Below are 12,870 nucleotides of genomic sequence, written 5' to 3'. Positions count from 1 at the left end.
GTGTAACCCAACAGGAAGCCTCAGCACCCCGTTCCAATTAAGCAAAGGCTGATTTCTCATGGAACATAAATTTTCTGCTTTTCTCCCAGAACAACCTTCTGCTGATGCTTTAAATAGTGGTAAAACATTGGTTTTAATTTCACACCTCACAGAGCACAGTCAAATGCTTCGTAACAACATAAACAGAACTTTAGGCAGAGCTTCGCAACTGAATTCGAACGATGATTCCCCCCCACAATAAATATTCAAGGTTTGCAGGGCAAATACAGAAACTGGTTGGCTAAGGCCACAGAAATGAGTTCTCTGGTGTTTTGGCTGCTGTTGCCAGCCCTAGTTGAGAATGCATTAAGAGTGGATGCATCGACCCAAATCCCATCACGCCCACCGCCCACCAGGCGAGGAGCCATTTATTCTATTTCTGTTCTCCTTTTGGTCGTATCGTAGGATCGAACAACCTCCGACTGGGAGACAACGCCGTGTTCTTCCTGGGAAAATGCATACCCATCTGAAAAAAGCAAAGGAAGAGGAAAAAAATCACTGGAGTTCAGCTCAAAGGCACAGCCTGTTTTTACAAACACCTTTAGGCATCCCTGGTTACACGACAGGCCACAACGATCTTCATTTCTGTGCTGCACTTCTGCCATTGACAGCGGCGCCCACATGGCACTGGAAGGACAGCTTCCAGCTCTGTCTTCCCAGGCACATTAGGGTACGTGGTTGACTTTTCCCTCTGAACTAACCCAATAAATTTCAGATAGATTTTGGATAACAGGTTAACTCCTGCAGTGGCAGAGCTTTAAGGACTTAACACACAGATTTGCATTTTTGGCTGACTCTGTTTGCTTGGCCTGGAGGAACATGGAAACGTTTATGCTACAACTGTCTCTGAGTTACATCTTAGCTCCATTCAGGATTTTTTTTATACAAGCTTCCAGGTGCCATCCAACAAGTCACACCAAGAAGCCCTTGATTCTCTTGGCCAGTAATCTACATCTTGAATAGGGTAAACTTCAACATACGCTGGAGGTCTCTGCTTTGCACAAGGGAATCCTGTTAGCTTGCACAGTCCTGTGGTCTTCCTAGAAATTACTCAGATGAAAAGAGCAACGAGTCTGACTTCTTTCAAAGTACTGTGGACAAGGTAAATGACATTTCGGACCTCACCTGCAAAACACTGCATTACAAAACAACCACGACAGCTAATGGGCTGAGATGGTGAAACACCAAGCAATACTTAAACCAGACATGAGCCTGCAGACAAATTCTGAACAGGGAACGAGAGCAAAGTCTAACAGTCCCTGTGACATCAAGGAAAGGCATTTTTCATTGAAAATGGGTAATCGGAATGGAAGAGAAGGGGAGATTTGAATAGCTTCAAAATACAGAGAAAAGGGAAAATCACAGGCTATGCAAAACCTGGTAAGGCTTTGTAGTAGGAACGAGCTAGTAGGTGTGAATTCTGCTTAGGAGAACCCAAGAACGACACCACGGCTCAGGGCTGGGGGCCTTGCCATCTCCCCCAGGCAGCCCTGGGAGTGGGAGCTGGTGAAATCTGCAGTCCTGCCCCAGGACTTTTGCTTTCCCAGGATAAGTGAAAGAGGGTTATCCCTGGAAAAGCCAGGGCCTTTGCTGTCTGTTTGAGCTCACGGGGCAGACCGTGCACCCCCTTAGCAGAGGGGCACGCTAGCAGTTAGCTGACCTGACCCGAAAGCACAGCAAGAAACCATCAGCTCCAGCCGGGGGGGATTCCAGCAGAAATGCAGCACCCAGAGCTAACCACGGCCACACTCCCCTCCTGGAGCGACTGCAGCCCTGTCGGAGCTTTGATCCGATCGCAAGACTGATTGCAGCACTTCGTTTTGTTTTCCATGAGCAATTCCCTGCCAATACACATAGGGCTGCAGAGGTACAGGTTGGGTTTTCTTGCCTCTGGCTGAAGGTTCACAAAATATATTCAGAAAATGCAAACACTTCTGGAAAAACGTAGGTGCCTGCTGGCTAACTGCAAGGGAAATATTTACAAAACAGGCTTTCATTGAAAAAAGGGTGGGGTTCACACCTAAAGCAGTACCTCCAGTGGGCTTGTTCCACTCGAGGGGCCAGCACACTGCTAGCTTTTGGGCAAAATTCTCCATGGAAAGTCAATCTCAAAGTCTTTCATCAAATGAAGCCCTAAAAGACTGCCAGCCGTGCCCCATAACCTGCTCTGCATCACGGTGGCTTTGCTGTACGTAGGTCATTCAGCACAAAACACCTTAGCCTGATTTTTTTTGCTGCATTAGATGACCAATGGTTAACAACAGCAGTGGCATGCGTACGCTCTCATGTCCTCGATCCACTCCGAAATACCAGCAGGGAGAGTTTTAGGCACACATCATGGGAAAGGCTGCGACCCCCAGACTTGCACGTCGCCTCCATTCAGTCAAAGCTCGACACTTGGCAGCGTGCTGAAAACTTTTAGTGTTGATCTCCAGGCAGGAAGATGATTTCATATTATGCTTTTTGATTTGTATTACGACTGAGCTGGCGCTTCGGGCTGCTCAGGCAGCTCCCGTGCCTCGCAGGATCAGGACACGCTGGGACCGCTCAGCTCAGCTCCCACCCAGGCTCCCTGAGCAGCTTCTCCATTTCCACTGTTTTCAGACCCCATCCCAAAACAATGCAAGTTTCCATCTGCCAGTTACCAGGGAACTTTTTTCGGAAGTCTGAACTTTTCCCCCAACTCGGGTTTTAAAACCACACCTAGGAGCCTGCCCGGGGAACAAGGCCCTCATTGTTCCAGCCTGAGCAAGGAGCACGCTTCTTGGGGGCTTTGTGGGCACGACCCGCTCCCGGCCCTCGCAGAAGGAAGCAGCTTTGTACTCGGAGCCTTTCTGTTAGTGGGGAAAAGGAGCACTCACAGATATCTGTCAGAGGGGCTCACTCGTTCAGAGGAGATTCCCGTTCTCATCAGATCTAAGGTTTCACTGGTACCAGATATTATCAGGCAACCTGCTGAATTTTAAAAGCATCCTTTTAATTTTATTTAAGCTTTGATATTCTATTAGCAGATCAGAATCTGGTGTCCATCAGGTTTCTGATTGAACAGGATCCATTTCTGTTCCCTGCAATGCCTGTTCTGGTCCGTGCAATGCTGGGTTAGAGAAGCTGCCTCCCTGTGTACGCCCTGAGCACGCCGCGCCATCCCAACAGCTCGCTGCCAAGATCAAAAGATCCCAAAATCTCTCTGACAAAGTGAAAATCAACGTCAGGGAATTACCTGGCCAGCCAAATTCCTTCTCTGGCCCAACACTGGACTCTGCACTGTTTTTAAGGAGACTTAACGATGCCGCAGTTCACATCGACCAATTAAGCAGTAAATGCTAGCTCAGCTTTGACTTCTCAGGGAACCCTCTCCCACTTATCCTGGGAAAGCGAGAGCTGCTTTAAATCTTGAATGCTCTGAGTAATGCTTACAGAAATCATTCATTTCCCTGCTGATAAACTATGCCCATGTTTTCGGAAGGACCCAAGAGGGATTCCTAACAAATGGTCCCATCTCTGTCCTCCCAGACGCTAATTTATGGGTGTTTCCTCGTAGCAAACACAGCTCGATGCCACGGCATTGATTCTAAGCTAATTATTCCAATTTCTTTTTCAATCGATTTTAAAAGGTTGCAACTCCACTTGATATTCACCAAATACGTGGCTGTCTTGTAAAAAAAAATACAGAACGTGTATTTCAAACACATGCAAGGTAAGAGGAAACGGAGTTTAAAAAGCATCTCAAGCTGCTACCCTGTTGTTTTTCAAATCAAAATGCACCAGGAGAAAAGAGAGAGGAAGAAGGTGTCTGCTGGTGGAGAATAAATGGTGGGATTAGAGCCCTCAGCATGAACACATTATTATTATTTATTATTTGCCAGCCCCCATACTGCGAAACGAACCTCAGCTGTCAGGTGCTTTCTCTCCATTGATTAATAAGGTGCAAACCATACGCTCTGCGTTCGGGCTTACCCTGTGCAATCACCGTGCTCTGTCAAGGGAAGGGGGATTTGCTTTGCTAGCCTAGGGAATCTGGGCCAAGCCCAGCAATCCTCGTCCAGGCACAGCTCTCGGCACTTCAGGGGAAGCCCTGCCAGAGCAGAGAGCGGGATTCAGCTCTGGTTTTAAGAGCGTGCTGAGACGCAGGATGACTGAACGCTGCTGGTTGTTCTGAGTTACAGGAGTGAAACCGCGCTGCAGGGATTGTATCAGGCATCCCTTAGGCCCAGCCAGGGAGCAAGTGGGAGAGCATCACCCTTCCTGTCCTGCTGCGAGGCTCTGGGGACACAGGTGACAGAGGCCAGTCGTGTAAGGAGGTCAAGGGCTCAAGGACAGCCTCAGGTTTGTACTGGCTGTGGCTGGGATGGAGTTAACCTTCCCTGCAGCATCCCAAAATGTGCTGTGCTCTGCACTTGTAGCTAGACCAGCCCTGATATCCCACCAGTGTTGTGTCTGTCGCCCAGCAGAGCTGGCACAGCACCAAGACTCCCTGCAAGGCCCCAGAGCCCCAGGCTGGGGGTGGGAGAGAGGTGGGGAGGGGACACGGCCAGGGCAGGTGGCCTAAAGCAACCGGGGGATATTGCACACCGTGTGGTGTCACACTCAGCCACAGAAGCTGGGAAAGGGGAAGGAGAAGGGGAGCTTTTATTGTGAAAACGTCTGTCCTCCCAAATCACCACCGTGTGTGTTGAGGCCCTGCTTCCCCGGACGTGGCCGAGCATCGCTCATGGATGGGAAGCAGAAAATTAAGGGTTTTTTTTTTCCTCTTTGCTTCCTCATGGCCTTTGTTTGCTTTTTTGCTTGCTCTTTAATTGACTTATCCCTATCTCAGCCCTCAAGACTTTTCCTTTCCATCATACCTTCTTCTTCCCCTTTTCTTTTGAGGAGGGGAGTGAGAGAGCGGTTGTGGTGGCGTTCAGCTGTCAGGGTAAAACCACCCCAGGTATTCACAGATTTTGCCTAAAGGAGATGCTACTTTCACAAAGTCAAAACAAAAAAAGGAAACATTAACTTGGATACTTGGAGACTTGGAAAAGGTTTGCCTGGAGAAGAAGTCATTGCCATCACCACCACCAACAAGACTCCACTGCCAAGGTCTGGCCTCAGCACGTGGGCTGGGCAACCATACCCAATTCTTCCACTGAAAGCATCATGACAATGCCATAAAGTCTTGTGTTGTGCTAGCACTTTTGGGTAGGGGATGGCTCCAACAGCAAGCCATGAGGCACACCAAGCAAGCTTCTATCCTCCGACACAGGGCTGTGCAGGCTTACCCCCACATCTTTCCCCTCGGACCCTGTAAACCACTAGAAGTAGCTCTGAAACTCCTTGTGATATTTTTCTAGCACCTAACTAATCTCCACGTGATTGGAAATGAAGTTTTATAGGTGTCGCTTCCTCACCAAAATCCTGGAAACTGTTGTCGTCAACAGCAAAATGAAGTGAATCTCAAGCTAGTGCTGCAACTTTACAATCTGTGCTAGGAATTTTAACCTCATTTTTCTTCCTCACTGGGACCAAGGCAGTTGATTTGCTTAAGCCTTTGTCAGCTCTATCTAAACAAACCATTTTCATGTTTTATATGCAAGTGTCAGATTCTGAGTTGAAGTCACACAAGCAGTTCTTGGAAGAAGTGGCCTTCGCAGGCTGGGAACTTGGAGCCTGGTAATAACACACGAATGATTCAAGACTTCAAACAGAGTGCGTGTAGTGTGATTTAAGATATTGGCCCAGCAAGTCAAGGCAACTGCCCTATTCATCAATCCTTTGGCTTTGAAGATTTCTAGCATTTAGTAAACACTTTCACAATTTAGGGCTGTGAAAACAGCACACATGTTCCCTGAATTTCACATGGCCTTGTACATGCAGCAGCTATGCAACATTTGAAAATAGCATTTGACAAGAGATGACAGAAGCTTTAAAGAATCATGGATACACCATAAAAAGAGTCTTTCAAACCTAGCAGTTTCACAATCAGAATTTACATTCATGCGAAAAGCAGACGGCTGACGGTAACCCGTCCCGACTCATTTAGCACTTAATCATTTGCATTTAATAGGGAAGCTGGTTATCGAAATTAGGGCTTATTTTGATATCCCGTTTTTCTTTCCCAATAGCTATTCACTTGCTTACAACCCGATGATGTGTTCTACCAAACTAAAAGCAGGTATCAAGCCTGAGCTGTCACTACTGGTGCATCTCCTTTTTGCTCTGTGGTAAGTCTCTACAGCAGACTTCCTCGACAGCAACTTATTTGTGTGTTTTACTGACTTGCTCTGCCAATCATCTCCTGTGGAATTTCCTCAAGGAACGTGCTTGTGTGCCCACAGCAGAGCTGCAGTCAACATCCCTGGCTCCTTGACACAAAGGATTAAAACCTGGAAGAAGCAGACAGTTCACAGTGCTGCTCTGCTCATCCATCACCTTTGCCAAGAGCAATGGGATTGATTACTAAAGACCCTATATCCCCCTGACAGTAACAGCCTTACAGCTGCTCTACAAAGGACAAAGACGAGCAGATCCATCACTGTCCCACCCACTCTGGACTAATTCCCCGTAGAAAAGAGGAACACCTCAGGCATCTGAGTTCTCAAATCCCAGCCCTGCTTCCATGACCGAACCACAACATTTCTGCCACGGAAAAGGACGCAGCCAACAAGTGAGTGTGGACTCCAATTAGCTTCCTGGAAGTCTTAAACAGTCAAAGGTGTAACTCACTGCAACGGTGATACAAAACCCAAATCCTGCGTGCCTGCCCCTTGCCCTGCGAGCAGCAGTGCTGCATGCTGGGGCTCTTTCTTTAGTCAGCTGAGCAAAAAACCTCAGGTCTAGCAGGTAAAGGCCTGTCTTGTTCCTCCAGGATGATGAATAAATGGATGACCTCAACGTGCAATTTATTCCAAATAGCAGCAGTGAAAAGGTGTGAGGTTGCCTCTCTCCTCCCAAAGATGACAAAGAGGGAGAGGAGCGAGGCAGCTCTGCACGCCTTGGCTTTCCTCGTCAGAAACACACACAGCTCCCAAGTGGCATCCCCGAAATATCCCTGTATTCTCAGCTAACCACAGCTAATGAGACTGGATTCATAAAGAAGCCATTTCTATGTAGGCTAGGCTCTATCACAACATTTATTTTATCCTGCAGAGTTTTTGGTTTTACAGCATTCTTGAGACCATCAGGATTTTACATGTCGAGAATCTGCATATTGGGATTTTGTCATTTGGGCCTGCTGATTGGATCCCAGGGAATTACCCGCATTTGAGCTCTGCTTGCCTAGGGCCAAATACACTAATTCCACTTCCAAATGCATGTCTCTTGGTTGGCAGCTCAGCCTCTGCACTAGATTATCTCTACCTACAATTTAATTAAAAAGTAATCACCCTTTGCTTCACTCATCTGGGACTGACTGCTGTGAAACACACACGCATACGCCAACCATTACTTACGTGAGACACTTTGCTGGACAGAATGAGCACGGAAAAGGCTCGGAGGAGTTTTCCTGCCGAGCCTTTTTAACAAATGATCACGTTCGTTCACACTGAGGGAGAGAAAAAAATAAATACATCAGTGAGTAACCAGGTAATTTCAGGATAAAAGTCAACTATATTCACAGTACTTGGCAGCTTCGACTTTGTCAGTATTTGAGATGGTTGCAGCATGATATATTTTTTGTAATTGCACACTACCAAGAGTACTCTCCAATAATGGAAACGCCTCCTTCCTAAGGCCACTTTTTAGAGGTTTTGTTTAGTTCATCCATCCCTAATATCACGACCATGGTGATTTCTGAATGCGTGATGTTGGTGAAATGTTACAAGCCATATCAAATTTCTGACACACCAAGCAATATGGAACATTTAAAAGGAGGTCTCTGAGTATTATGTACACAAACCAAAGCACCCACAAATTGTCTTAGAGAGAAAAAACAACGAATTGGGGCTTAACACATGGTAAAAGGCTTCTATCACACCAACAAAACATCCCCACACAAACAAAGGCGGCACCGTTGTTAATTTTGACTTCTGAAGAATGTTTTCATTTCCATTGTCACCTCCAACACTGGAAAGAAAACTTTCTATCCAGTTTTTGGTTAAAAGCCCCCTTTGGTTTACACAGTTCATGTTAAAGGCCTGAATTTACCAAAAGTAAAAACATAAACTTTGGGTGAAAAATAGAATAAGCCTTTCAATCAGTTGAAAGAGAAAACTGACTGGATTTAACACACACATACAAGTCATTAGAGCTACCGTCCGCTCTGTTTTTTACAAAAACTACTCATTTCAAGAACTTTAAGGCCAAAATAGATGGACAAGAGCTAAGGTTCTGACCTTTCAAAGCATATAACTACCTATGCAAGTGGCATAAAGTGCAATAGGGTTTTAAATAGTGCAGGTATCCAAACCTTTTTGAACTGGGGCCTCCAGTGACTGTCGTACATCAGATTACTAAGAAATGCATATTAGTCTATTTTAGTTCACAATTTGAGAGACTGGCATGTTTTTTTCCCCGTCTCACACCTATTCTGAACACTGAGATGGAGATAGTACACGGAAGGGATCTGCCTGCTAGTGCCTCTATCCCATTCACACCACATTTACACAGCCCGCTTCCATTTCCAGAGTCTGCTTGTTCTTCTCATGCCTTCATTCACAACTAATTCCACTGGTTATGTGGCTCATGTAGATACACATCTGAAAGGTGTACGTTGGTTTCTTTTTTGGGTTAGATTACAAGTTCACATATATTTGGTATACGAAATGGAAATCCCAACAAGCACAGCTGCTGCTGCCAACAAGCTCACAACAGCTTTCCACAAACAGCTCCCTTTCATTGAAGCAATTTGCTGACTTCAAACAAGAAAGTAAGCAAAGAGTCTCCGAGACGTCTACAATGTGTAACCCAGCCACACAGGCTTATATGCCACTTAATATTCCATTAGGTTAATATCCAGACTTGCAGTACCATGCTCAGTGTGTAACTAGATGCCCATGAAAGAAAGGGAGGAATCCTCCAAGCCTCCCCCACTCCCCTCTTTTTTTTTTTTTTCTGTGGTCTCTAAGCCCAGCCACCCAGGTTAGGAAATTGTACATCCTACGGACCCTTCCTTGAAAATCTTTAAAAGCTGTCAGTATTTTCAGACACTTGGTCTCTTCTCCTCCTTCCCTTGCCACAGTAGGATCACACCTACAACAGATACACCAGGCTGCTTTCCCTGTCTGAAGTCAGTAGTATTTCCTAGGTAGTGTTTTCCTTCAATAGAAGTTGATGACAGATTTGGAAACAAAACTACAGATACCTACTGAAAGCATCAAAAAATTTTAAGAGCTCCTGGATCCTAAGCTCTGCATGCACTCAAAGAAGAAAGGATTACAAGTTTCAACTAAAAACAGGGTTACAGTGTGGAAGCCTCTGAAGATCTTGGAAGATCCAATTTAGAAAAGAAAAAGACTGTCTGAGTAAAAGAAAATCAAGCATATAAAGAAAAATCCAGTTGCTCTAAGCAGGCAGAATAGAAAGTGTACTACAGAGGACAGGGTCCATCAGGTAGGCACAAAGTGAGACATGAGGTTTCTCTAAACGTAGGCTTACAGGGTTGACCACCTCCAGAATCCAGTTACTGGTGCATGTACTAACCAGCAGTGCTCTGCTGAGCAACCTCCTGCTGACTGCAGAGGACGGCTGGTAGGTTGGAAGTGCACAGATGAAGGGTAGCGAAACAATCAGAATGTATTAGTGGCCTATGAATGAGAGAAGTGGCATACTTGCCCATCTTCTGCAGGTAAAGGAGAACTTACAGGCTGGGTCCACCCATCTCAGCAGGAGAAACAGAGGCTACTTAAAACTGGGATCTTGCACCGATCAAAAATGGTAGCTCTAAGGGACAAATAAATAACATCTGCCACAAAATTCGGACACTGAGAATTGAGTTAACCAAGCCAACAAAAGGCATGATGGATAAATTTTTCTCAGCCCATCTACAGCACTAGATGAAGCACCAGATGTTATCTGCTACAGGCCGTTCATGGTTAGCTCCTTGGGCTTCTACATACAACGTGGGGAGAAACACGTGCTGTCAGGGGACCTCTGAACATGAGTGACACGGTACAGCTCTAAGGAAGCCAAAGCCAGACTATCTTTGATATTGCTAATTACAAACAGCAATTTCAAAAACTCCAGTCACATCTGTTTTTCCCATTTGGGAAATTATATTGGATCTCGTCTATGCAGAGGAAGAAAATCTCAAGGCAGAGTTAGAGCATTTGTGGCTTAAGTGCAAGCGGTGATTAAACACGCTGCAAGTCAAGACCAGTCAAGCAATATCAAATGAGCTCTTAATACAAAGTAGTAAATGCAACACAGCTCTTCAGAAGCGGGTAAGTATTTGATTTATTAACCGATATTAGATCTCCCAATGCAAACCCTGAAAGGAAAAAAAAATAAAGTGAAGTTAAGTGGATTACTTAACCACACCAAAGTGTTTGCACTGATACCAGTCGAGTCCCTGCTTTCAGAAGAGGTTTTCTTCTTCTGCCATCAGGTTAACAAAAAATTAAGACTTCTCAGCCATCCCCCACTATGGTGCAAAACTAGTGATGACCTCAGAATCCCACGAAGGCACAAGATTAGTCCTTGCCCACAAAAATATTGCTTGTAAATCAATCCTGAGCACGAGCTGTGACTCTAAGTGTTAAATCTGCTCTCCAGTCACTGCGAGCCAGTGCCTAAGCCTTCCTGCCAGGGTCTAAGGGTGTCCCCTTCAGACGCATCACAGCAAAAGAATAAAAGTTAACGGGATCGCGTGCCGAATACTGGATGTAATTGTGTTTATACTCAAGACCTAAAAATGGTGTCAGAGGGAAAGAAATCACAAACCCAGACATCCTGATGGGAGCCAGTGACCTGGAAAGTGACAGTGAAATATGCTGAAGTTGGCTGGCTGGTGACCTCGGAAGGGGTCTGGGACATCTATCTGTAATTACACAAAGGACATAGCACATGGACAAAACGCTTGGTACTAGAAAAAATAAACAGGAGTTCAGAACAAAAACTAGGAAAAATGGACCAATTCTAAGGGTTACTATTAAAAATGATTAAAGAAGTAATTATTCAGGTAATCTAAAACCAGACAGTTATCATTAATAAAGAATACCTGGTGCAAGGAATATCTTTTAATGGCTTCCTCAGAGGGCCAAGATGACTTGAGCCCACAAATTCATTAAGTGGATAACAAATTAAAAGGTGAACTAAAAGCGCCATGTTAATTCATAATAAACAGCATTTTCCATTCCATGAATAAAATAACTCTTCCATTTTGATATCTGAGTTGCTCTGAGGTGTCAACAGGGACTTTCATTTTATTTCTGTGTGTTCTCTTCCTGCTCCTCACAAAAGCTTAAATCCAGGCAACAAACATCTGGCTTTGCACATTCAAATGAGGAGCATCAAAACAAACAGAATAATTCAAAGCTGACCACAAGGTCCCGCTGGCTCATTTGCTCAAGTAATTAAAAAAAGATGAGCTTCACCACCAATTAACCTACTGAGCACTAATTAGTGTTAATGAGGATTTGCCATACTTGGTAGAGCTTGACCCAGAATGTCCTCCCCGGTTCACTAATTGGCTGGTGGCAAAAGCAGGATGCACAAAGAAGGGAAGGTTAAAGTGGATGCAGGTGTCTCTTAAAACTGGATCTTCCCTGAGAAAACATACGCAGAGCTTAGCTTAAAAATAAATAAACAAATGAAAAGTCAAGCCCCCCTCTTCTCTCACATGAACCAAACTCTTATGAAATGAGTTGTGGTTCTGTGATTCTGAGTTTGCATTTTGCTATGAGGTACTAGTGGAGATATAAGGCACAGGCACGCCAAATGGGCAAAGTTGCTTTGCTGCTGCTGTTTTTAACTTGCTGCCCTTCTGGATCATTCAGAATTCGGTCAGACACATCTGAAATGACCTGGTTTTGTTTCCTGCCTTTCCACTTTCTTGAAGGCAGACTTGAGGTATTACTGAAGCCTCGCTAGGGCTGCTAAAAACTACACAAAACACAGAAATGTTTATATCCCAGCTGCTGTCCCTCCACCTTAACAGCACCCAATGAACCAGAGCAGAGGCACGGCTGTTCAGTTCAGCACACCCAGTGTTAGCTTCATGGGTAAGCCCACAAGACCAGAAAGGACGTGGAAGTTTTCCCCATCATTTCAATAGCTATAAATGCCATTGCCCTGCTGCCTGCAGGTGCTGTACCACCTTTTCTTCTGTCCTATGCTCCTGCCATGGCATCAGCAACAGATAAATCTTTGTACAGCTTGGTTGAAACCAGAAAACCCTGCAAAGCTCAGACTGAAATTCTGCCCTTAATTCCACAGCGTTCCTCCTACCCATATGCACCTTCAAATGGCACAGAAGACAAACCCTTATTTAGCAGCTTTCTTCCCCACTATCACATTCTGTTAAGCATCTTGTCGTCCAAGCAGCCCTAGCTGCTTGAATTCACCTCCTGGTGCAGGTGACATCCTGGAACTTGCTGTCATTGCACTACGACAGCAGGGAGGAAGGGGAGAAGAGAACAAAAATGCAACACATCCAGTGTGGCTGAACAAGTAAAAAGATCAGAAGTTTCTGTCCCTGACATCTTTAACTAGGGATTTGATTTTGAGGGGCGAAGAGGATGCTGCTCTCTCCCTTCTCAGAATTTAGAAATAAAACATAGTAATTAATTTCTTCCATACGTTCTGTACAGTAATTTACACGAGTTTGCTGTTTCTCTGTTGACACGCTTCTGTCTCTGAAAGCTGCATCACCGTAAAATATGAAGAGGAAGTAAAAAGGTCTGACACAACCAGACTCCT

The 12,870-nt window shown here is 45.2% G+C and overlaps 1 protein-coding gene across 5 annotated transcripts in view; it reads right to left on the bottom strand.

Moving 5' to 3' along the window:
* Positions 1–114: 114 nt before the first annotated feature.
* Positions 115–12,870, bottom strand: part of ATP8A2 (ATPase phospholipid transporting 8A2) — a 316,481-nt gene continuing 303,725 nt past the window's right edge. For all 5 annotated transcript variants that reach the window (XM_038175041.2, XM_038175043.2, XM_038175058.2 and 2 more), the window contains 2 exons: positions 7,467–7,558; positions 115–505 (listed from right to left, as the gene is read on the bottom strand). In XM_038175041.2, the coding sequence (XP_038030969.1) occupies positions 408–505; positions 7,467–7,558 (190 nt within the window). In that variant the 3' untranslated portion in view covers positions 115–407. The remainder of the gene's footprint in view (positions 506–7,466; positions 7,559–12,870) is intronic.

The sequence above is a fragment of the Anas platyrhynchos genome, chromosome 1, assembly GCF_047663525.1.
Source record: "Anas platyrhynchos isolate ZD024472 breed Pekin duck chromosome 1, IASCAAS_PekinDuck_T2T, whole genome shotgun sequence".
Taxonomy (NCBI): Eukaryota; Metazoa; Chordata; class Aves; order Anseriformes; family Anatidae; genus Anas; species Anas platyrhynchos.
Note: the sequence above shows the minus strand (reverse complement) of the source record. Positions and strands in the feature narration are given on the sequence as shown.